The 26,061-nt window shown below is 40.5% G+C and overlaps 1 protein-coding gene across 4 annotated transcripts in view; it reads left to right on the top strand.

The window, feature by feature from the left end:
* Positions 1–26,061, top strand: part of CACNB2 (calcium voltage-gated channel auxiliary subunit beta 2) — a 416,882-nt gene that overhangs the window by 10,492 nt on the left and 380,329 nt on the right. For all 4 annotated transcript variants that reach the window (XM_040248077.1, XM_040248074.1, XM_040248072.1 and 1 more), the window contains exon 2: positions 2,967–3,059. In XM_040248077.1, coding sequence (XP_040104011.1) covers positions 2,967–3,059 — 93 coding nt within the window. The remainder of the gene's footprint in view (positions 1–2,966; positions 3,060–26,061) is intronic.

Below are 26,061 nucleotides of genomic sequence, written 5' to 3'. Positions count from 1 at the left end.
CGAGAGTTAATTAAATGCCATGGAAACACATTTGTATTATATAAATCCCTTCAGTACTTGGAAGAGAACAAACATATTTAAGGCAAATTTTTGCTTTAAAATTATACCACCCCTCTCACTGATTGCAAATTCATCTAAATTACTCATAACACAAATGTTTGTAAGAGATTTCAGCTTGCCTAAGTGCTATGTATATTATGGTTTACATTTCCATTTTAATGAAAACCATATGAATGTGTAAAATATAACAAAAGTAGCATTTTCAACATCTGAACATGGTGATTTTAAAAAAGCAAATTTGGTTAATTCTGATCATCCAATGAAGTCTCTGTGGGCCTTCTAAACACATAATACATTTTAGCCCAATTTTTCTCCACCCTTGTCACCCTAATGTGGGTATCACATTTTATAATATTATTTTGAGCCCTTATCATGTGCTAGGTCTTACAGTAAATGTTATAAATACATCCCTTCATTTAATACCTAAAACCACCTGGAAGGTAAGTCTTACTATTTTAAGGATGAGAAGACTGAGTTTAGAGAGATTAAGAAACTTGCTCAAGGTCTGCTATACCAGGATCCCTGCCTGTGTATATTTACCTGTAAAGCTCAGTGTTGAGCTATTTTTTACTTATATTTTAATCTGTGATTTTCTCAGTAACTTTATTCCTGTCTAGAATTAGCCATAGATGAATGTATAGTTTATTTTTAGTGCTCTGAAAGTAAGCTGTAGATACAGTTTAAAAAAAAAAGTAAGTTCATTTGTAGGTGTTTGTGCTTGGCTTTATCCTACTACTGAGACAAACTGTCTTACCTTTACCATCCTGTTCTTAAATGCTTACTACTACTACTTATTATTACAATTCCATAAAATTTATTTTTCTTGCCTTCTCAGCAGAGTAATTGAGTGATTAAAAAGCAGGCTTTTGAGATGAACAACAAGGTCCTACTATATAGCACAGGGAACCATCTTCAATATACTGTGATAAACCATCATAGAAAAGAATATAAAAAATAATATATATATGTGTGTGTGTGTATATATATATATATATATACACATATATAACTGAGTCACTTTGCTGTACAGCAGAAAGTAACACGGCATTGTAAATCAACTATATTTCAATAAAATTAAAAAAAATAAACTGGTGAAAATAATGCTTTTCCAGAACAGTTCCTCAGAGCTATCTGAGAAGCTGTCTTTCAGGCTGTAGTTCTCAGCGACTCAAATAAAACTCTTTTCTATTCCTATTAACAAAAGAACAAGCTTTTCACGTCATATTCAAACATTACAACAATGGGCCAGAAAAATTGTACAAAATGTTTTAATTTCGTGTAATTCACTACCACTTCCATAGCTCTTTCAACATCTCCCAAAACCAATCTCTAAATCCATACAATATGAAGAATTGACATTGTGCTTCATTCGTATTTCATCTAGATTGATCAACCTATACTAATCTATCTATATGTAAGGGTAGTCAGAATTTGTATTGTAAAGGTTCCTGAGCCATCATGTGCAAGGACCACACCAATATAGGAATACCTGTGGAATTACAAATTAAAACATGAAAAGAACCAAAAAGGTGCTGTTCAGCACTGCTGGGAAACAGTATTTCATTACGCTTTCAAACCATGGTGCTGGAGAAGACTCTTGAGAGTCCCTTGGACAGCAAGGAGATCAAACCAGTCAATCCTAGTGGAAATCAACCCTGAACGTTCATTGGAAGGACTGATCCTGAAGCTGAAGCTCCAATAATTTGGCCACCTGATGTGAAGAGCTGACTCACTGGAAAAGACCCTGATGCTGGGAAAGATTGAAGATAGGAGAAGGGGGCAACAAAGGACGAGTTGGTTGGATGGCATCATCGACTCTATGGACATGAATTTGAGCAAACTCCGGGAGATAGTGGAGGACAGAGGAGCCTGGCATGCTGCAGTCCGTGGGGTCACAAACAGTCAGACATAACTGAGTGACTGACCAGCAACAACTGCATTCATCTCTCTGAAGGGTTTTGACAAGTTGCTTTTCTCTCACAGTAATTTTGCCCCAGTGCCTCCTACACGTAAATGTTTATTTTTTTTTAATGCATTATCTTTAGTGGCTTCTGCCTCTTGACCAGAGATATGCCAACAGAGCTTAGATTATTTTAATTCGACAGTTCTTGTAGTTGTTTAGTCACTAAGTCATGACCAACTCTTCTGTGACACCATGGACTTGTAGCCGGCCAGGCTCCTTTGTCCATGGGCTTTCTCAAGGAAGAATACTGGAGTGGGTTGCCATTTCTTTCTCTATGGTATCTTGCCAACCCAGGCACTAAACTTGCATCTCCTGCATTGGCAGGCAGATTCTTTACCTCTGAGCCATCAGGGAAGCCCAATTCACCAACTATGAAATGCTTTCTCTAGAACCCTCTCCTCCCTATAAAGTGACTGATTCGAAATAAATATTTGTGATTCCACCAATCACTTTTAAAAACATGTTATTTTATTGAAGTATAGTTGACTTACAATGTTGTGTTAATTTCTGCTATACAGCAAAGTGATTTAGTTATGCACATATATACATTCTTTTTCATCTTCTTTTTTATTATGTTGAATAGAGGATGTTGAATATATTTCCCTGTGCTGTACAGTAGGACCTTGTCATTTATCCATCCTGTATATGCGTTTGCATCTGCTAACCCCAGACTCTCACTCCATTCTCTCCCCAACCTGCCTCCCTGGGCAACTGCAAGTCTGTTCTCTCTGTGAGTCTGTTTCGTAGATATGTTCATTTGTGTCATATTTTAGATTGCATATATAAGTGGAATATGTTTAGTCTCCAATAACTTTTTAATCATGCTCATGTGATGGCAATTTATTCTTTGTCTTGATCTAGAACATTTTCTGGACGTAGGTCTAGATTTCTGTGTGAGGGTCTAATAATAACCTCATTTTTCTTTTGGTTTTCTTTTTTGTAGTCATATGGAAAAGGAGCCCGAAGGAAAAACAGATTTAAAGGATCCGATGGGAGCACTTCTTCTGACACTACCTCAAATAGCTTCGTTCGTCAGGTAAAGGAGCTTTTTAATTCACAGTTTGAAGAAGTCTATGAAAATGAATTCAGTTTTGTTTTTTTAAGAGGTGGTTTTAACAGTGTCATCCCTATGATTTGTATAGTCTTATTGTACTTACTTTTAATTGAAGTGATATTGTTCCATTGAATGTCACAGTCGTTCGTTGTTCAGTCACTAAGTCGTGTCTGACTCTTTGTGACCCCACGAACTGCACCACACCAGGCTTCCTTGTCCTTCATAATCTCTCAGAGTTGGCTCAAACTCATATCCATTGAGTCTGTGATGCTACCTAACCATCTCATCCTTTGTCGCCCCCTTCTCCTCTTGCTTTCAGTCTTTCCCAGCATCAGGGTCTTTTCCAATGAGTCAGTGCTTCACATCAGGTGGCCAAAATATTGGAGCTTCTTAATTAAAATATTTAAATTTTAAGTGAGACTGTATGTCGTAATTACATTCTTTCCCAGCACGTTGGGGAAGGAGAAATGCAAACTTCATTACAAAGGATTTCTTCATAACAGAGTGAACTCCTGTAGAAATGATTCCAGGTTTGGGGGGTTCATTGGGGAAGTGAAAGTGGTGGTAGGGGTTGGGGGTGGCAGGCATCCATACCACCTGCTCTGAGATAAGGGTGTTCCTCCAGCTGGAGTTTTTTTCTTCCCATCTGGGGCTTGGCTTGGGAAAGAGATTAGCCCTGCTCTTGAAAAGGCTGAGGGTACTGAGTTCAAATAGAGCACAGGGTATCTTGGAGTCGTAATTGAAACTGCCTTTGGAGACAAAGCCTTTGTCTCAGTTCACGTGGATTCTTGCTCAGGAGTTTGGGACTGCCCCTAAGCAGTGTCAGGATCCCTAACATCAAAACACTCTTGTCCTCGGTTACAGAAAGAACTTTCATTCCCAGAGAAAGAGCAGAGGCAACCAGATCTCTGAGGACAATAGGTTACAGGTGAGGCTAAAGTCTCATCAGATATGGGTGCACGAGCATCTTAAGCTGATGCTTGTCAGTGGCAGGGGAAATGTGGGAGGAGCTTGCTAGGGTGACTGCTCTCCTGGCGCAGGGACCTCCCTTTTAGTTAGCAGGCTCATAAATCATCTCTTGTCTGTGAGATCTCACTCCTGGAGATGATTGGCTGCCACGAGAGCTGCGCCGTCTCTGTTGGAAAGGAAACCATTTCCTCACCACTTTTCAGGTCCTTTCTCCTTGTCTTTCCCCCAAGTTAGTTAGCACCTGTTCAGCCCAAACATGTTGACCTGTTACATTCATGGGGGCTTTGTTTTTGGCTGGTCGCTGCCTCCTTCCACTTTTCCGACACAGACGAAGGATGACCCGAGTTCAGCCATCCGCTCCCTGCATCAAAGGCACCAACGGTAAGTCTGAGTAACCTCAGTAACTTCCCAGGCAACTGGAAAAACTTTGGTTCTGGTCTCTGCAACCTGGGATATATTTTGGTTGCAGGAAGTTAGAAAAAGAGAGCTGTTTAAGAAGGAGCGGAACTTTTGTGGCTCAGAGACATTTAGAAAGAGAAAGGAAGATGAAGCTACATGATGGGCCACATTCTGATGGTGGCAGAGTTGCTGGGCAGGGTGTGATGGGCACTAAGGGGGTGTGTGTTGGGCTAATGTTGTTGTGGGCAGAATTCAGGTGTCCTGAGTCTGAGTGGAGAGCCTCAATCTTGGCTTAGGTGAGCCCCTTAAAGGAGGTCACCCAAGGCCTTTCCCATTTCAAGCCTCCATATTTATTCTGCCTTTGGGACGGGGAGATTGACCCTGGAGGGCTAGAATCCACACTGTGAGTAATCATCTCAAGACTGGAGACTGAAGGATCTGAAGCAGAAAGAAATAAGCTTCTTAGGAAACAGAGGCTGCAGCAAAGCCCTGTGGAGTGACAGGTAGCTGGTCAAAATTGCACGGAAAGAAAAACTGCAGTGTTTCTAGTGAGCAAAGATACTGTGATAGAAATAAATTGGGACTCACTGAACTCTAAAAATATCTTTTTAAGACAGTTGTTGGGCACCATTTTCCATTTGTCCCTTTGACTCTGAATTCTCCCTTCATGAAGTTTTGGTGACTTAATCCATAGGGATTGCTACACTGCATATAGTAACTGGACTTTGTTTTTCCTTCCGATAACTTCCTTTTGCATTGTGTTCTTGGTGATATATGAGATTATGTGCATGAAACAGTTATAAAAGATAAAGAGAACTACCAAGTGACTTAGTATTAATTTAAATATATATTGCCAAAACACATGTGAGCATGTAAGCAGATTGGAAAAAAGACTATCCTAAAAGTTTGTCTCCTTGAAATAAAGGTTTAGCTCTTTGAATCTCAGTGTAATGAGGTGCTTGCTGTGACCTAGATTTGGGGTATAATTATATAGGCATCATGAACCCCAAGGTGCCCCGTTGATCCTGTCACAGAAGGATAACGAAGATCTTTGGCAAGAATGCTGAGTCAGACACTATATTTTTCCTTGGATAATTTATTCTCTGTTCCATTAGAATCACATTCATATTTTGCGACCATTTGAAAATAAGCATAAGTCACCCTGGCATTACTAAATATTTAATTAAAGTTTCACTGGAGGATTTGCAGAAATGCAGGGTAGGTGGTAACAATAAGTATGTGTTACGTTAAATCATTTGAAAGTACTCCTTCTCAATGTTTCCTTCTTATCATGTGTAGTTGTTTTGTTAAACAAGTGACCCACATCTGTATTCATTACTTGTCTGTGGCAAGAGTTCATGTATAATCGGTATTGGAATGGTGTTTTGTCAATAAAACCGGGTTCTATTTTAAAATATAATTAGGTTTTTTCCCTGTCCTTGAATTAAAAATAATTTCCATGTAATTTTGAAAACCTTAGATTTAAACATTTTCACAAACTGTATATGATGAAGACTTTAAACTACTTGGGAAACACCTGGTACTTTGAGGTGGTCTTAAAGATAATGAGATTTAAATATTTTAGAGGTTGAAAATGTGAACATTTTACATAAAGAAAAGGATTCTTTTTTTTTTTTAATTGAGCGTGTCAGAGAGTTTTTTATAGATTGAATTGGGAACCCTCCCAGAGTTCATAGGTTGAAGCCCTAATTGCTGATGTGACTGTACTTGGCAGTTAAGGTAGTAAAGAGGTAATTAAGGAAGGCAATGGCACCCCACTCCAGTACTCTTGCCTGAAAAATCCCATGGATGGAGGAGCCTGGTAGGCTGCAGTCCGTGGGATCGCTACGAGTCAGACACGACTGAGCGACTTCACTTTCACTTTTCACTTTACATGCATTGGAGAAGGAAATGGCAACCCACTCCAGTGTTCTTGCCTGGAGAATCCCAGGGACGGGGGAGCCTGGTGGGCTGCCGTCTATGGGGTCGCACAGAGTCGGACATGACTGAAGCGACTTAGCAGCAGAGGTCATAAGAGTGGGTACCTGATCTGATGCCCCTATAAAGAAGATGCCCCAAGAATGTGCGTGCACAAGAAATAGGCCATTGAGAGGACAGTGAGGAGAAGGTAGGTGTCCCTGAGCCAAGAAGAGAGATCTCAGCAGCAAACAACCCTGCCAGCACCATGGCCTTGAACTTCCAACCTCCAGACTGTGAGAAAATACATTTCTGTTTTTCTGTTATGGCAGCCCTAGTAAACTAATACAATTGTCTACATATGTAGACAGTTGGGCTTGAAAGTAGATCTATTTTTTCTTTAAAAAATATTATTTTTAATTTTAATATAATTTTGAAAGGTTTTTAAAAATAACTGTAAAAGGCTTATTTTTAACTTTAAAAATTTTGATGTTTAAACATTCTTGGGAATTCCCTGGCAGTCCATGGTTAGTATTCAGCATTTTCATTGCTAAGGAACCAGGTTCAATTCCCTGGTTCAAGAACAAAGATCCCACAAGCTGAAAGGTGCAGCCAAAACAAAAATTTTAATTAAAAAGATAATAAGCATTCTTATTGATATGTAACATATATACTGAAAAATACACAAAATTGTAAGTGTTCAGTTTGAGATCTCACAAAGTGAACCAACTGCCAGGTCAAGAAATAGGTATCAGTATTACTAGCATCCAAGATGCCCCCTTTGACCTCTATCAGTAATTCTTCCTTCATGCTAAAGGTAAGCGAACATTGTCCCTCCTTCTGAGACCATGATTCACTTGGCCTCTTTTGTGGATTTTGTATAAATGGAGTTATTTTCTGACTAAATTCTTTAATTCGACCTTACCATTGTTATATTCATCTATGTGGTATGTTTCAATAACTGGCTCATTTTCCTTGCTGTACAGTATTTCACTGGGTGAACATGCCACAATTGGTTTATCTCCCCTCCTGTTGCTGGACTTTGAGTCATTTCCAGTTGGGGTTATTGACAGCCACGCTGTGACATGCATTCCTGTATCTTCCTGTGATCTTACATGTGAATACATTGTTGTTCATTGAATAGACTGCTGGGTTATATGTGCAGCTCGAGTAAATACTGCAGAACATTTATCCAAAGGAATGAACCAATTTGCACTCCCTCAAGCAGTGGAGGACAGTATTTGTTGTTTCATAGTTTCACCCACACTTGGTATTGTCAATGATTTTTCATTTCAGTCATTCTCACAACAGACAGAGCAGTCATAGCTCATTGTGGTATTAATATCCATGTCCTTGGTAACAAAGCCACAGTTTACCTGTGGCTGGATCTAGGGTGCATTGTATGATATAAATATGAGTCATTGTGTGGCATATGCTTATAAATGTGTGAAGAAGTGAAGTGAAGTCATTCAGTCGTGTCTGACTCTGCAACCCCGTGGACTGTAGTCTACCAGGCTCCTCTGTCCATGGAATTTTCCAGGCAAGAATACTGGAGTGGGTTGCCATTTCCTTCTCCAGGGGATCTTCCCAACCCAGGAATTGAACCCAGGTCTCCTGCATTGTAGGTAGACACTTTTACCATCTGAGCACCAGGGAAGTCTGTATTTTATAACACATTTGCATATATAAATGTATATGTAATCTGTATTATAAAATATATAAATATATATAAAAATTTAGAATCTGAACAATCATATGAGAGTATTTTGTTACTCTCTATAGTAAATGACCCATTAGTCATTGTAATCAGGCCTATTTGTTGGAAAATTAAAAATAGCTATTTGTTGGAAAATTAGAACTATTGGTTGGAATATGTTGGAACATATTGAAATATGTTAGAAGATGAGAAGGAAAGAAGGCTACAAGTAAAAAGGTAAAAGCATGGTTTCTTTTTCCCAAACTTTTAGTTGTATATTTCTGACCATCATGTGTTTGTGTTGCTCTAAATAATTCTTTCAGCTTCCCTCATAGCTCAGTTGATAAAGAATCTGCCTGTAATGCAGGAGGCCCAGGTTTGATTCCTGGGTTGGAAAGATCTCCTGGAGAAGGAACTGGCAACCTACTCAAGTATTCTTGCCTAGAGAATCCCTACAGACAGAAGAGGCTGACAGGCTACAGTCTGCAGAGTTGGACACGACTTAGTGACTAAACCACCACCAAATAATTCTTTCAGAAGGTTCAATAGTCTTAAGGAGCGATTGCTTATAGATATGTTTCTACTTTAGGCCCACCATCAGGATAGCAGCTACTGTAAAAGAAGTTTTCTTTTCTAGATCAGAACACCATTGTGTTGGTTGACCAGTTCACCCTAAGCTAACCAAATAATGCAGCTCATGGTTCTTCAAAATCATCTACCTATTTAAAGTCCATGATATTCCAAAGATGGGGATGAGAGGCTCTTTCCCTCATGAGCTTAGCTCATTTCTCCCAGGACATGGTTTCCATGCTGAAGCTCAGGGAAGGGTCTGAGTTCTGATCAGTGAGTGTCACTGTTCACTGGGGTTCACATCACAGTCGTGGTCCACGCAGATTGTTGGCTGTGTGTGACTGATATCAGTGGGGTTTCCCATGGGCTGTGTAAGTTTCTACTCTGTGTAAGGTTGTTGCGAAGTGACAGCCTAGATGACCTTAGATATCTTATAGTTCAAAGATTGAACTCCTTTTCGGAAACTGCAAGGAGGAACATCAATTAGAAGGAAAGTTAACTGTGGTTGATCTGTTTGCTTTTTCAGTCTCATTCCTTTGTGTTGTACTTAAAATGTTACCGAGATGCAAGATAGTTTCACTACATACTGAACTTAGAATTTCCATAGTTCTATGTTGTATAAATTATGATGGTAGCAAATTTATATCAAAGGTTTTTCTTCAAGAAGAAGATTAATTTTTATTGTCAGTTTGACTTTCTTTGTAAATAGGTATGGGCATGGGAGACAGGCTAAACATTTATAGAAAATGCCAGCAGAGGTATTTTTGACTAGTTAGAATTCACCCCTAGATATGATTAGCTTACTTCCTTGGAACTTTAACATGTGTAAAAAAAAGTATGATGGTAACTAGGTGAAATGAGGCAGGAAGAGAATTTTTTTTTAATGGAGGAGTTTAGATGCTCAGATGTGGGTCTACCATTGCAGAGGTCATTTGTGTTAGTATGTGGTGCATAATTAATGCTCTGTGTTAAAGTGTCTGCTGTTTACAGCATGCATTTGGAAAAGGTACTTTCTGTAATTTACAGGGCAGGTATTTTGTATCTTCCTTCCACGCATCTGCAGTGTAGACTTATCTCCCCACTGACTGGAACCAGGTTTGCGTGGCAGATTTTCCAAGTTTGGATGGAAAGATGTTTAGTGTTGTAGGATACAGATGTTCTTGCTTCACAAGCACCATACCAGCCTTTTAAAAAGTGAGTTTATACCATCCTGGACATTTGTTTCAATAAATTTTTGATATTCATTTAAAAAAAGAGAGAAGCAGGATAGTGATAAGAGCCTGGGCTCTGAAGCCAGTCTGAGTCTGGATTCTGCCTCTGTTATTTACTAGCTGGCCCTAGGACTAGTGGCTTCATCTCTGTGTACTCAGCATCCTCATCTGGGAAATAGTGGCCACATCAAAAGTTGGTTGTAAGGATCACATGAGTGAAAACTGGTAAACTGCTTAGAACGGTACCTGCCGTCGAGTTAATACTGTTTTGTTGTTGTTCAGTCTCTAAGTCATGACTCTTTGTGACTCCATGGACTGCAGCACACCAGGCTCCTCTGTCCTCCACTGTTGCCCAGGATTTGTTCAAATTCACATCCATAGAGTCAGTGATGCTATCTAACCATCTTGTCCTCTGCCACCCCTTTCTCCTTTTGCCTTCAATCTTTTCCAGCATCAGGGTCTTTTCCAGGGAGTTGGCTCTTTGCATCAGGTGGCCAAAGGATTGGAGTTTCAGCTTCAGCATCAGTCCTTCCAGTGAATGTTCAGGGTTGATTTCCATTACGATGGACTGGTTGGATCTCCTTGCAGTCCAAGGGACTCTCAAGAGTCTTCTCCAGCACCATACTTCAAAGGCATCAATTCTTTGGTGCTCGGCCTTCTTTACGAAATACTATTTAAGACTTTATTATTCTTACTTATAAACACTATTCCATATTTAGAACATTAGTTAAAACCCGAGTAAGAAATAGACCATGGCAGAGGAAATAATAATGGTTGTTGACTGTTATGGTTATTTACTGTATATTCTATCTATATCTCCATTTTACGAATGAGACAGATAAGACCCAGAGAGGTAACTCATCCACAGTCACATGACAAGAAAGGTTGGAATCCAGGGGGCTGATTCTGCATCTGTGCTGTCATTGATGATGCTACACTCCTTTGTAACAAAGGTCAAAATGAAAATCAGTTGCAAATGCTTCCTTCTTTCAGCCAAAGAAGACGTGGAGAAAGATTCCTACCAGTTTTTTTAGGATGAATCCAAAGGTATTCTCTTAACTTCCTTCCTTATAGGAAGGTGAGGATGTCAGTAGCATTGTCAGTGTTCCCTAGCATCATTTTCTAAAAAGAAGACAGTAACTGTCATTTCCCTCTTCTTTCCTCAAAAGTTGCTCAGATTCCCAGTTGGTGTCACCAGTTTTGCAGACTGTCACTCTTATTGGTCCCCGAGAAGTATGATTGGAAGAGTGTCTATTTTTTCCTTCCGACTACGAAAGTCACAGAAACAGGCACTTTTTGGAATTGTGAAAGTCCATTTTTTCCCCTCAGTTTTTGAAAAGATAAATTTGAAAATGAACTCAACTCTGAATCACCTGCAGTATTATGCCATTGGTTTTGAGGTTTAACTGAGGCTGATGTTAGCCCATAAATCATTCTTACTGTGAATCTGGGTAAAGTTAGACACGTATATAGCACCTGGGTTTAACATCAGACTCTTTTAGAATTTTTTTTTTTTTTGGTTCATTAGGGACTGTGCTTTGTGAATAGGCACTTTAATTTTAATTTACTAAGGGGTGAAAAGTGTTAAACATGACTTAAAGGCACTGTAATTAGAATTAATGAAGATTCTTGCTCAGAGTGTTCATGTCCTAAAAGTTATTAAATATATCAAGCTGTGGTTATCTTGGATTTATTATTAAGATAATTAAGATATCCAGGCTGTCTTTGATTATAGTATAAACTCTTTGTACTCTTTGGCTGTGTGCTGTGAACAGATCCATCAATAAGAGAATTTCATTTCTCATAATAATAAACCTGGAAAAGCTACAGTTGTTAAAATCCTTTGCATTTCGTGCCCAGAATAAATTTCTAGTTGATGATGATAATTAAGTTTTCATAAAAATTGGCTGTTTCCTCCCAACTTCATCTAAAGAAAGGACAAAAAAAATCTGAGTTCTGTTGTCAGAGATGGAGAGGGAGAGAGAAAAGGAGAGCTGGTTGTTTATTTTTACATTAGTACCTAAGCAAGTGAATTAATTTACTGGAAGAAAAATAGGAGGGTAGAAGCAGCAAGGCCTGCTGGCATTGAAGGATAGAACATTTGTGCTGTTCTTTTTAGGAGATTGTGCAAGAATGGCTAACTGTATAAATTATTGGATTCTGCCAAGGTCAGGAGGAACTATGTACATCTGCAAGGAAGTGCTAGTCATCAAAGTGAAAAGCAGCTTGTGAGGGGTGGCAGTGTTAGTAACTGCTTCTTCAGTCCCATTACTTCTCTCTTCTACCCTCTTCTCTTCTTCCTCTCTTGATAATTCTTCATTTTCTTAAAGACATGTTCTCCCTGGCTATGTTTATGTACCTGGCAGTATTCCTAGGATGAACACCAAATGATAAGGGGATAACTGCCAGCCAGCTTTATTTTAATGATCCCTCAGCCTGGCAGGTTTTATTCGGGGTTCAGGGTACCCCATCCTCCGAACTCTTGGCTGTACTCTGCCAAATGTATCCAGGACTCACCAGCTCTTCCCACCTAATTTTGATAGGTCACCCTAGAGTACCAACTGGGCTTCCCTGGTGGCTCAGATGGTAAAGAATCTGCCTGCAACGCAGGAGACCTGGGTTCAGTCCCTGGGTTGGGAAGATCCCTTGGAGAAGGGAATGGCTACCCACTCCAGTATTCTTGCCTGGAGAATTCCATGGGTAGAGGAACCTGGCGGGCTATAGTCCATAGGGTCACAAAGAGTTGAACACAACTGAGTGACTAACGCACACAAGAGCACCAACAAGAGTCCTTTGTGCAGAAAGTTGAACCTTAGAAATCAACAAGTATTCTTGCACTTTGTAAGAAGCATCATCATTTGGAGGGAGTGGGTGGGGGGGAGGTTCAAGGGGAAGAACTTTGCAACTAATCTTGGATTTTGCTCATCAACCTGTGTATGCTGCGACTGTCAGGAAGTAATCCTGTCTCGTATAAGGGCTTCCAGGATACAAATCAGGATGACAAAATGGAATGAACCACACATTTAACAGAAGGTTGCATGACGCTTTTTGGAACACGGTATTCTAAACACATTCCATTGCTTTCCAGTACCATGTTCTTGGAGCTGCTATTTTAGACCTTTTCTTCGTTCCGATTGGCTTTAAATATGAATGATTAATCACAGAGACACACAGTCTATTTTTTAGTTTTGTTTTGCAGAAGACAGATTAAACTGCAATAATGATTACAGACTCCAGGCCTGTGTGGACTGATATGTTTAAGGTCGGGTAAATCTCTCAGCCCTGAAATACTGGCTTGTTGCCGTGTTAGGCTGTATTCATCACAAACACAACTATAAATAATAATGCATTAGATTTATTGCCACTGTGATTTCCTGTAAATGTCTTTATATCTTATTAAGCATTCATTTAGATTTTGTGAATGGCAGAATTGGTTCTGAGTTCTCTTAAGAACTCTTCTTAAATATGGCAGTATAAAAATATTGAGCCTTAAAAAAAGTTCGCTGTCCTTTCCATGGTATATGCCTTTATGTTACTGAGAATGTTGTACATTTTTCTTTGAGTTGACATAAGTAATTTAGGGAGAAGGAAATGGCAACCCACTCCAGCGTTCTTGCCTGGAGAATCCCAGGGACGGGGGAGCCTGGTGGGCTGCCGTCTATGGGGTCACACAGAGTCGGACATGACTGAAGCGACTTAGCAGCAGCAGCAGCAAGTAATTTAGAAAGTACTTTTTTAAAGTTTGACTTTGCACTTCAACAAATCACTAGCCTTAACATGTCTTTTTTAAAAAATTTATTTTGAATTGGAGGATGATCGATGTACAATATGGTATTGGTTTCTGCCATACATCAACGTGAATCAGCCACAGGTATACACACGCCCCCTCCCTCTTGAAGCTCCCTCCCATCTCCCACCCATCCCACTCCTCTAGGTAGTCACAGAGCACCAGATTGAGCTCCCCGTGTCATACAGCAAATCCCCACTGGCTGTTTTGCATGTGGCGATGTATGTGTTTCCACGCTATTCTCTCATTCATCCCACCATCTCCTTCCCCCACTGTGTCCACAGTTCTGTTCTCTGTCTGCATCTCCATTGCTTCCTTGCGAATTGGTTCATCAGTCTTTTTGAAGATACTTTTTGTAGGGGAACAAGGGCATGGTTCTATGCCAGTCTTCCTCATTTTCAGTTTGTTTTCATGTATTTGGGACACTTACCCTGTAAACTAGGTATGATTAAGGTTCCTCATTATTAAAATAATTTTGTGGATTGACACAGTTTTTTATCTTTGCCTATCTTTTCCCCACAGAGTTAAAAATATCAGTTTACAACCCGGAATCATTTCTGCAGGTGTTCTGAGATTTTAGACTCTGAGATACGTTTCAAATTATAATATACTTTCCTTTTATGCCCCATTTTCTTCCGTTATTATTCGTCTTCTTCTTGACCAGTCCATGCAAAGTCCTAGCTAAACTAGCCCCCTAAATTAATTGAGAACATACAACATATGGAGTAATTAGAATGACTAAGAAAATAGGTTTTCATCAAACAGTGAATTTCCAAGAAGTGTGTGTTTCTGCTGAACCCTGAACTTAAGGAATCATGCTGAAATGGTTAGTTACTTCCCTCCAGGTTAATGATTCACATGTCTCAGGTCTTCACCGGCATCATACCCAAGTCCGGTCCAACCAAGAAATAGTTCTCTTTTCCCTGTTGTGTCTTTCATAGATGTAAATATCATCAGCATCTTTGTTCTCTACTGACATGTTTTGAAATCTTCATACCTGATGATTATCAGATGCTATGGAAATCCTCTTTGAGAGTTTGACTGATGTCTTGAAAATATTTGCAATAGTTTAACAATTACGTATTCCCATCTTATCATTTTTCCACATTCGTGACTAAGTGTGTGTCTTTATTGCAAAGACCTGAGATGGAGAAAAGGAACTGATTGCCCCAGCCCTGCCCCAGAGCTTATCACAATGCTTCCTTTCACCCTCTGCTTATTTTAGAGTTTGAGGATAAAGGAGGGGGAAAAAAACAGGAAAATGATTCACTGAGCGGGGGAGGAGAACTTTTATAGAGTCTTCTATTGACTCGTAATTGGGAGAAAATAGAAAATTCTTCAGGAGGTCCCTTGCTACTATTTCATCATCTGTGTCATCCCTGTAAGCTAGTCCTGAATTTTAGAGGTTTATTTGGCTTAGGGCTTTACATCTCCCTTCATATTTCCTTATGTCTTTGATACACATAGAAAAGCACTAACTTCCGTTCCTTCTTATACTTGACATCTGGTGATAGGAGAGCCCAGGAGACAGCCTGACTCTTTGGACTTCTGACAAGGACACTTGAGCGAGACTGTTTTTCCTCTCCATCCTGAGTGTCTGGGCATTGTGACCTCACCAGTTCCTCTTTCCTGGAAAGTGCTACTTTCTCTGACTCAGGGGTCTTTTTCATGTAGATGTAACCTTGAGGTTTACTCCCATGGGAAGATTTGTTGATTTCTTTGGCCCAGGTGCTGTATCTGAAAATCAAAAAATGGCCAACCACTTTTTTTTTTTTAAGCAACCCTCTCCACCCAAAACAAGCAAGCAAACTTTTCATTTTAAAGAAAAATAACGTGGATAATGTATTCCTTTGCTAGAGCTCTCGTAACAAAGTATTGCACACTGGGTGGCTTAAACAACAGAAATTTATTGTCTCACAGTTCTGGAGGCTAAGAATCTGAGATCAAGGTGTTGGCAAGGAAGGAAGAAGTTGTTCCAGGCCTCTTTCCTTGGCTTGTAGGTGGCTATCTTCATGTTCACATGGTGTTCTCTCTGTTGTGTGTCTGTCTACAATTCCCGTTTTTATAAGGACGTCAATCATACTGGATTAGGGCCCATCCTAATGACCTCATTTTAATTTAATTGCCTCTCTAAAGACCCTGTCTCCGAATAAAGTCATATTCTGAGGTGTTGAGGGGCAGGACCTCAACATATGAATTTGGTAGGGACATAATCCAACTTGTAACAGATAGAAACACTTATATAATTAGCTTCATATATAATTTGTTTCCTTATAGCTCGAGTTTTTCACATAATAATAGACTTACACTAAAAAGCACTGATGCCAAAATTGACAGGAAAACATTTTTTTGCTAGAATATTAAAGGAATAAAGAGATGCATTTCCCTCTTTACGTCAATGATTGATGTAGAAATGGAACAACCATGTAGTTTTGCAATCAGCCTAATAAACTAACATCTTAATTATGAACCCACTTTAATTTTCTGTATCATTTCATGAACGTTTATTTAGATGATTCAGTTTCTTCAGAGTATAACATCTCTTCCTAAGACTTTGATCCCTTATCGGCAAGGACATGGCCAATATCTGTAAAATGATAAAAGGCCTGAGGCTTTTAAAGATTCAACTTCTCGGGATAACCCAGAATCCAGTTCTCACTTTAGCATATGGGTAAAATGTGTACAAACTGTGGCACGTCCACAGTAGATGTTTTCTTTGCACTTAACTTCATGACAGCCACGAGTACACAGACATAGACATTTATAGATATATGTGTGAGTGTGTGTTCTGTGACCTAAGTTTTCCTTTTACCCTTTCCCTCTCATTTAAAAGCAGCTATATTTTAAAATATAATCTTACACCTAAATCATACGTGTCAAGATTGGAGCTACTATTTTAAAATAATTTCTGTACTTGCATTTCTCACAGTGAATTATTGTTCACTGCATTCTTGCAGTTATGACTTAAAGCTTATAGATGTTTAGTACCAAGAGAAATGAGGAATTAACGTCCTCATGTAATCTTTCTCTCTGGCAATTCCAGGGAGAGCTGCAGCAGGGAGAAAAGCCACATGGTGGGCCAGAGTGCCCTGTTACATGTTAGTGACTCTTGGGGAAAAAAAATGAAAGCTCATAGGTCTCTTGCTGATTTATTTGAGGATGCTTACTGGCTTGCCAAGGTGAGGCTTATACAGAAGAACATTATTTACTTTCTTCTAAGTCTGATTTCAAGTGGTGTTTCTTGACTAAGCAGGATGTGTTTAAGGAGTCCAGACGAAATCTCTACGAATGATTTCACAGTCAAGCGTGTTGTTAGGATCGAAGCTGGACGTGTGCATTTTTATTCTTAAATTTATTTGTGCCGGCTCTTAGTTGTGGCCCTCGGGATCTTGTTGCTTCATGTGGCATCTGTCGTCATGGCGCACAGACTCTAGTGTGGCATGTGGGCTCCAGAGTGCATGGTCTCAGTTGGGGCCCTCAGGCTTGACTTGTTCCTCGTTGTGTGGGATCCTAGTTCCCCAGCCAGGGACTGAACCCATGTTCCCTGCATTGCAAGGCAAATTTTTAACCACTGGACTACCAAGGAAGTCCTAGGACATGTGCCTTTTGGAAATAGTTCACAAGGGGTTCTGATGTTCTCTCATGATCAAGTACTATTACCTGAAAGGAATCAAGGGGTCAGAATGGGTCATGAAGGAAAAAATTAGGTTGACAGTGACTACTAGGAAAGTGGTAAACCAAGGCATGACTTACTGACATAGAAATGACCATTCCTGAATTTGTGGTATGTACTATGGTAGAAGAACAGAAGAAAATCCTGTGTGAGCCCTGAATAAGTGATGTTTTATTCTGAATAGTAAGGAGAGAGAGCATCTGAGCATGTATCACCCAAATAGTTTTCAATTTAAAATTTCAATTTAAATTTAACAATTTAATTTCAAATTGAAATTTTAAGTTAATAATTTGAAATTTCAAAGGTAAGTATGCAGTGTGTTTCTGAGATGGTAATTACCTTATGTGTGTGGAACCTGGGTGTACGGAGAGATGGATGAGAGGTGAAGTTGGAAGTGAAGGAGTGATCTCGGGGGATCATGGGGTGCAATGGCTTGAAGCAGCCCCTTGTCTTCTTTGAAGAAAGAATTCAGCAAAGAGACAGAGATTGTGAAGCAGGTAGAGCATTTATTAGAACCAAAGTATGTGTGAAAGAACACCCAGGTAGACTCAGAGTGAGTTACGCACTATAGGAGTGGCTTAAGTCACCTATATGGTGGCAGTTTTCTGGGCTCCTTCTGGCCGATTAACTTGCTCCTGCCCATGTTTGATCTGACTCAGGGCCCTTTCCCGTGTCCACGCGCATCTTTCAGCCAAAATGGATTCCAGTGCAAGGGTTTCTGGAAGCTTGGTGGGACACATTATGGGCTGTGACCCCCTTCTCTTCTCTGAGGATCTGTTCCATGGGCTGTGTGGTCTGGGCAGTCTCCTTGACCACAAGAGTGAGAAAAATGTGGTTGCCTTATCTTTTTCCTCAAGCAGGGCTCTGCTCCTGTTGTATCTTTATCAAGAAGTGCCTGGGACCCAGCTAACTCCTGCCTCAGGAGGGCACCAGACCCCCGTGGCCTCTCTGTCATGATGGATTACAGTGTGTTGTCCTGAGGTGTGGAAACGTTTGCAAGAATGCACTGATGAGTTGGCTAATTGGAAAAGCAATCAGTGTCAAAGAAACTATTTGAATAAAGATGCTAGTGATCACTAACGTTTATTGAATGTGATGATGTGCCAGCCACTCTGATAGGCACTTTATTTCATCGTTAGCACAGCTCACTGAGGTGGGCACCATTAGTACCCCCATTTAAGACAGGATGAGTTGAGGGTTAGATAGAATACTAATTTGCTCAAGTTCATACACTTAAAAGTACATAGTATTTATTAGGTCAAATTGGTGTCCTCTTGGAAATGTTTAGGTGTTTGTTGGGCAATGAGAAACTTTAGACAATAGTGATGATGCTCAAAGTCTGGAAGAAAGTGGCATGGTTGTCCTGGGTCATTGGGCTGAAAGCAGCGACTGTGACTATTGACTAAGGGTATAAGGCAAGGAGTCCAATCTCCCGAGTCAGGACTCTGCCAAGACTGGACATAGCCTTGGGTCCAAAGGGCTGAGGTGGCCTCAGGGTCCAGCACAATCAAAGACTCAGGAGGGTCATTTGTTTTTTATTGAATGTATATGGAGAGAGAGAAAGGTGTTCATAGTTAGGAAATCTGAGTGGAGGTTGTACAGGTATTTAAAATTTTTATCGAAATATAGTTGATTTGCAGTGTTGTTTAACTTCTGCACAGTAAAGTGTCTCAGGTATACGTACATACATTCTTTTTCTTACTTTTTTCCATTTTGTTTTATCACAGGATGTTAAATATTGTTCTCTGTGCTGTACGTTAGGACCTTGTTGTTTATCTAATCTCTATATAATTGTTTGCATCTGCTAATCCCAAACTCCAGCTCCATCTCTCCTCCAGCCCCTCCCTCTTGGCAACCACATGTCTGTTGTCTATGTCTGTGAGTCTGTTTCTGTCTCATAAATAAGTTAATTTGTGTCACATTTTAGGTTCTACACGTAAGTGATATCACATGGTATTTGTCTTTCTCTGTTTGACATAACTTCACTTAGTGTAATAATCTTCAGGTCTATCCATGCTGTTGCAGTTGGCATTATTGCATTCTTTTTGGTGGCTGAGTAATACTCGTGTGTGTGTGTGTGTGTGTGTACCACATCTTTATTCCTTTGTTGATGGACATTTAGGATTGCATTCTTTTTGGTGGCTGAGTAATACTCGTGTGTATGTGTGTGTGTGTGTGTGTCTGTCTGTGTCTGTGTGTACCACATCTTTATTCCTTTGTTGATGGACATTTAGCTTGTTTCCATGTCTTGGTTATTGTAAATGATCTGCTATGAACATTGGGGTGCATGTATCTTCTGAATTTCACTTTTGTATGGATATATGGCCAGGATTGGGATTGCTGGATCATATGGTAATTTTATTTCCAGGTATTTTTTTTTGAGGAATCTCTATACTGTTCTCCATAGTGGCTGTATCAGTTACATTCCCACCAGTAGTGTTGGAGGGTTCCCTTTTTGCCACACCCTCTTCCAGCATTTGTTGTTTGTAGGCTTTTTAATGATGGCCATTCTCACCAGTATGAAGTGGGACCTCCTTATGGTTTTGATTTATGCAGGTATTATTAATTGTGTCTGTCTTTTACTTTTTTTAGCTAGGGGCAAGAGGAAGACTTAAGGTGGGAGGATCTGGGCAGGGCGTGAAGTGGAACAAAGGGCCGAAGCTCTTGTGAGAGAGAACAGGACCCCAGGACCCTGGTCAGAGTGGTTGCTGGTGAAGGCCTGCCCCACTAGGAGCTCAGAGAACAAGCAGTGTCACCCCTCAGGGACTGCATAGCCGTGACCTGCCTGCCACCTCCTCAGAGACGTTTCTCGACTGAAGGACCCGACAATGCAGAGCTGGCAGGCAGAGGCTGATTCTTTCTACTGGCAACTTGATTAAAAGTTTCGCATTTTTAAAATCGTTGAAAAAAATGATTTACAGTGTTATGTTAATTTCTGCTGTACAACAAGGTGAATCAGCTATCAGTTCAGTTCAGTTGCTCAGTCGTGTCTGACTCTTTGCAACCCCATGAACTGCAGCATGCCAGGTCTCCCTGTCCATCACCAACTCCTGGAGTTCACTCAGACTCACGTCCATCGAGTCCATGATGCCATCCAGCCATCTCATCCTCTGTCGTCCCCTTCTCCTCCTGTCCCCAATCCCTCCCAGCATCAGAGTCTTTTCCAATGAGTCAACTCTTTGCATGAGGTGGCCAAAGTATTAGAGTTTCAGCCTCAGCATCAGTCCTTCCAATAAATACCCAGGACTGATCTCCTTTAGGATGGACTGGTTGGATCTCCTTGCAGTCCATGGGACTCTCAAGAGTCTTCTCCAGCACCACAGTGCAAAAGCATCAATTCTTCGGCGCTTAGCTTTCTTCACAGTCCAGCTCTCACATCCATACATGACCACTGGAAAAACCATAGCCTTGACTAGACAGATCTTTGTTGGCAAAGTAATGTCTCTGCTTTTTAATATGCTTTCTAGGTTGGTCATAACTTTCCTTCCAAGGAGTAAGTGTCTTTTAATTTCGTGGCTGTAATCACCATCTGCCATGATTTTGGAGCCCCCAAAGATAAAGTCTGACACTGTTTCCACTGTTTCCCCATCTATTTCCCATGAAGTGATGGGACCAGATGCCATGATCTTTGTTTTCTGAATGTTGAGCTTTCAGCCAACATTTTCACTCTCCTCTTATATATCCCATCCATCTTGGACCTGTCTTCCACCCCACCCCCCAATCCCACCCATCTGGGTCATCACAGAGCACCAAGCTTAGTTTTCCAACAGATTAAACCACATGCCAACACAATACAAACATATTTTCCTCATTGTCATCAAGTTGAAGGATAGAGGGTTTATAGCCCCTAAACAGCTGCTTCTCTGAATGTCATGTTGTGGCTTTTTCAGTGAATTTGTGCAAACCCTTTAAACAGGTTCTCTAACAGCGGTTTCCCCTGGAGTAGGAGGAGTCCTTAGCAGTCTTAAATGTTGAGAACCAGCCATTCTGTTGCTGCCTCAGGCCATATCTTTGTGGGAGAGCAGTTGTTTGAGAAAATGAGGTTATTTGGTTACCAAGAGACACTGCCCTTGACCCTATCTAATTACCCTCTTCTGGAAGAATTGCTTAGTATCTGTTAGACAACTCTGCATGCTAATGGTCTTTGGGGAGCTGTTCACAATATTCCCATAAAACAGTTCAAAACAACTTCACTAGATTTTCCACAGTTGCTCTCACTTGCAGTTAGTGTCAGCTGCAGGAAGCATCAGCGTCCTGGAGATGTGGCATGTCCTAGGAATATAATAAGCTATTTTAATGATTAAAAAATGATTGTACATAGCCAGATTTTTAAAATTCTTATTTATTTACTGGCTGCACTGGGTCTTTGTTGCTGCATGCAGACTTCTTCTAGTTGCAGTATGTAGGAATTACTCTCTAGTTGTGGTGTACAGGCTTTTCATTGTGATGCCTCTGTTGTTGTGGAGCTCGGGCTCTAGGCACGTGGGCTTCGTTGTTCCGTGAAATCTTCACAGACCATGAATTAAACCCATGTCCCTGTATCAGCAGGTGGATTCTTAAGCGCTGTACCACCAGGGAAGTCCAGCATGTAACCCGAGTTTCAAACATGATCATTTCAGTACCGCACACCTGTGTCTAGTCTTTTTTATCCAAAAAAGAGAGAGAGAGAGAGAAAGCAACTCTGGGTTCAGGGTTGAAGATATTGACACTTTCTTATGAAATGATGTCTCTGATCATTTTTTGGTTGTTTATGAAAATGACATGAGAAACAGACCAAGTATATCTGAACTTCTTGACTCAGACTTTCTTTGTACTGTTTACTGGCCCTCAGTTACTCAAAGCTGCTTGTTCATTCATTGATTCACCAACAGGCAACATGTCTTTGCCAGGAATGGGGCCAGAGAGAGAATAAAATAGCAAGATTCTTTCCAGTTATAAGATAAACAAGTCCTAGGTAAGTGCTGCATGTAATGGACAGCATAGTGACTATAGTTAACAATACTGTTATCTGTGTTTGAAAGTTGCTAAGAGAGTTAAGTCAACAGTCTCATCACAACAAAACAAAAATTGTAACTTTACATGGTGGTAGATATTAACTGTGTTCTTGCCTGGAGATTCCCAGGGATGGGGGAGCCTGGTGGGCTTCCGTCTATGGGGTTGCACAGAGTTGGACACAACTGAAGTGACTTAGCAGCTGCAGCAGCAAATATTAACTGGATCTGTTGTGGTAATCATGGTGATCATTTCACAGTATATACATACATCAGATCATTATGTTGTACCCCTAAAACAAATCCAATGAGATGTGTCAATTATATCTCAGTGAAATATTAATAACAAGGTGCCTAGATTAAAGTATTAATTGCATTAAATATATTAGTGCTTTAAGGTCCATTGTTAGGAGTTCTGTAATAGAGGTGTGTGCACAGTGTGTGGGATACACAGGGAAGGGACTGAATTCTGTCATGGGAAAAGGAGACAGTGTCACCAAGAAGGTCTGGATTGAGGTGGATATTGAAAGATGGGGAGAAATGTTCTAGGGCTGGGGTCCCCAACCTCTGAGATCTAATGCCTGATGATCTGAGGTGGAGCTGAGGTAATAAAATAAAGAAGACAATAAATGTAATGTACTTGAGTCATCCCCAAACCATCCCCACCACACCCATGGAAAAACCCTGATGCCAAAAAGGTTGAGGAGTGGCTGTTTAAGGTGGAGAAATAGGGAAGGATGGACCAGGCTAAAAAGCTTGCCCTGTGTCAAAGTAAAGGTAGAAAAATGGCACATTCCATCTCCTGTGGCTGGTGGTTGGGTGGGTAGAAGATGAGGCCAACCAGGTTATGGAGGAACAGCACCCCTGCCCCTGTGCGCCCCCTAGAGTACACTGGTGGTGTCACGTGCCTTTTCTTGCCAGAACCACCTCTGTACCGGAGGAAATATTTCCATATCTTTCCAATACTTATTCACATCCATCAGTTCAGAATAAACTGTCAGAACCTACTCCATCTCAACAAACACCAAATAAGGGTTTTCTCTCATAGGTCTCTCTGTAAGCGTGGGGCATTTTAAAGGGCAGGATGGATATTAACAGATGCCATATGCCTTCTTACTTCCCTTCAAGCTCATGTTAGGTTGACCGTGGCTGTTTACATTTCTGTGTTTGAGGAGTTGTAGGTTTCTGGGTCACAAATGTGTTTTATTTTAGATTTCATGTCAAAAACATCTCTTGAGAAAGCTAGGCTCTACATAGAACTTGATCTTACATTTATAATATGTATGTGACTAGATATGTACATATATATGTATAAATGTGTACATATTTCTAGCGATGTATGACTTTAGAGATAATAGACGTAATCTAACATTGTTATTAAGGTCATAAGTATTTCTGTTATATGTTAGCAGTGATTAATCTTAAAAAATCAAGGCAGTTCAAATCTGAATTAATGGATGAGCACTTCTATTTAAGTTCCTTTATTTTAATCTCCAGACATAACTCTTCCTGTATATGTCTTTAAGAGATTATGTATACTTTCCTCCTTTGAGGGTAGTCATTGGGCACCAACTCTTTTGCCTTATGAGGTATAGTCCCTGGTAGGAAAGAGGAGGGGAAAAGTGTTGAGGGTCCCCAGGCCCCTCCAGAGTGAGGGAGAGAAGGAAAGGAATGAACAGAGCTGGGAAGTCCTTTGAGGTCTCTTCTCGATCCCACTGGTTTCCCATTTCCCTTCCCAAGTATTGAAACTAGAACTGGAAAGTTTCTAGAGTCCTGAGGCTAGCCTTATCCCATCCCCTGTTATCCATCCCCGCCCTGTTCTTAAAGGGAAAGTTGCTCAATGGCTTAGTGGCTAAGGAATCTGCCTGCAGTGCAAGAGACAAAGGAAACCTGGCTTCAGTCCCTGAGTTGGGAAGATTCCTTGGAGAAGGGAATGGCAACCCACTCCAATATTCCTGCCTGAAAAATCCCGTGGACAGAGGCGTCTGGCGGCTACAGCCCATGCGGTCACAAAGAGTCAACAGGACTGAGCCTGCTATAGTACTGCAGTATAGCACAGTACCTAGAATCATCCTTTTGTTGTTGTTTTTCAGTCACTAGTTGTGTCCGACTCTTTGCAACCCATGGACTGCAGCATGCCAGGCTTCCCTGTCCTTCACCATCACCGTGAGCTTGCTCAAACTCATGTGCATTGAGTCAGTGATGCCATTCAGCCATTTCATCCTCTGTCATCCCCTTCTCCTCCTGCCTTCAGTCTTTCCCAGCATCAGGGTCCTTTCTAAGAAGTCAGCTCTTCTCATCAGGTGGCCAAAAGTATTGCAGCTTCAGCATCAGTCCTTCCAATGAATACTTAGGGTTGATTTCCTTTAGTATTGACTGGTTCGATCACCTTGCTATCCAAGGGACTCTTCAGAGTCTTCTCCAACACCACAGTTCAAAAGCATCAGTTCTTTGGCACTCAGCCTTCTTTATTGTCCAATTCTCAAATCCATATATGACTACTGGAAAAACCATAGCTTAGACTAGATGGACCTTTTTTGGCAAAGTAATATCTCTGCTTTTTAATACGCTGTCTAGGTTTGTCATAACTTTTCTTCCAAGGAACAAGCATCTTTTAATTTCATGGCTGCACTCACCATCTGCAGTAATTTGGAGCTTAAGAAAATAAAGCCTGTCACTGTTTCCATTGCTTCCCCATCTATTTGCCATGAAGTGATGGGACTGGATGCCATGATCTTCATTTTTTTGAATGTTGAGTTTTAAGCCAGCGTTTTCACTCTCCTCTTTCACATTCATGGGTGTACCTATGGCTGACTCATGTTGATGTTTGGCAGAAAACAACAAAATTCTATAAAGCAATTATCCTTCAATTAAAAATAAGTAATTTTTTTTTAAAAAAAGGCTCTTTGGTTCTTCACTTTCTGCCATAAGGGTGATGTCATCTGCATATCTGAGCTTATTAATATCTTTTGTCAATCTTGATTCCAGCTTGTGCTTTATCCAGCCCAACAGTTCACATGATGTACTCTACATAGAAGTTAAATAATCAAGGTAAAAATATACAGCCTTGACACTCCTTTCCTGATTTGGAACCAGTCGGTTGTTTCATGTCTGGTTCTAACCATTTTCTCAGAAGGCAGGTAAGGTGGTCTGGTATTCTCATCTCTCGAAGAATTTTCCACAGTTTGTTGTGATCCACACTGTCAAAGGCTTTAGCATAGTCAATGAAGCAAAAGTAGGTGTTTTCTTGAACTCTCTTGCTTTTTCTATGATCTAATGGATATTGGCGATTTGATCTCTGGTTCCTCTGCCTTTTCTAAATCCAGCTTGAACATCTGGAATTTCTTGGTTCACATACTGTTGAAGCCTAGCCTGGAGAAATTTGAGGGCTGCTTTGCTAGTGTGTGAGATGAGTGCAATCGTTCAGTAGTTTGAACATTCTTTTGGCATTGCCCTTCTTTGGGACTGGAATGAAAACTGACCTTTTCCAGTCCTGTGGCCACTGCTGAGTTTTCCAAATTTGCTGGTCTATTGAGTGCAGCACTTTCACAGCATCGTCTTTGAGGATTTGAAATAGCTCCAATGGAATTCTGTCACCTCCATTAGCTTTGCTCATAGTGATTCTTCCTAAGGTCCACTTGACTTAGCATTCCAGGATGTCTGGCTCTTGGTGAATGATCACACCAGCATGGTTATCTGAGTCATTAAGAATCATTCTTAGGTTCAATTTTTTTGTTGTTGTTCAGTCCCTAAGTTGCGTCCAAATCATTA

The sequence above is a fragment of the Oryx dammah genome, unplaced genomic scaffold (genome assembly GCF_014754425.2).
Source record: "Oryx dammah isolate SB20612 unplaced genomic scaffold, SCBI_Odam_1.1 HiC_scaffold_10, whole genome shotgun sequence".
NCBI classification, from domain to species: domain Eukaryota; kingdom Metazoa; phylum Chordata; class Mammalia; order Artiodactyla; family Bovidae; genus Oryx; species Oryx dammah.
This window is presented reverse-complemented; position numbering and strand designations above follow the sequence as displayed.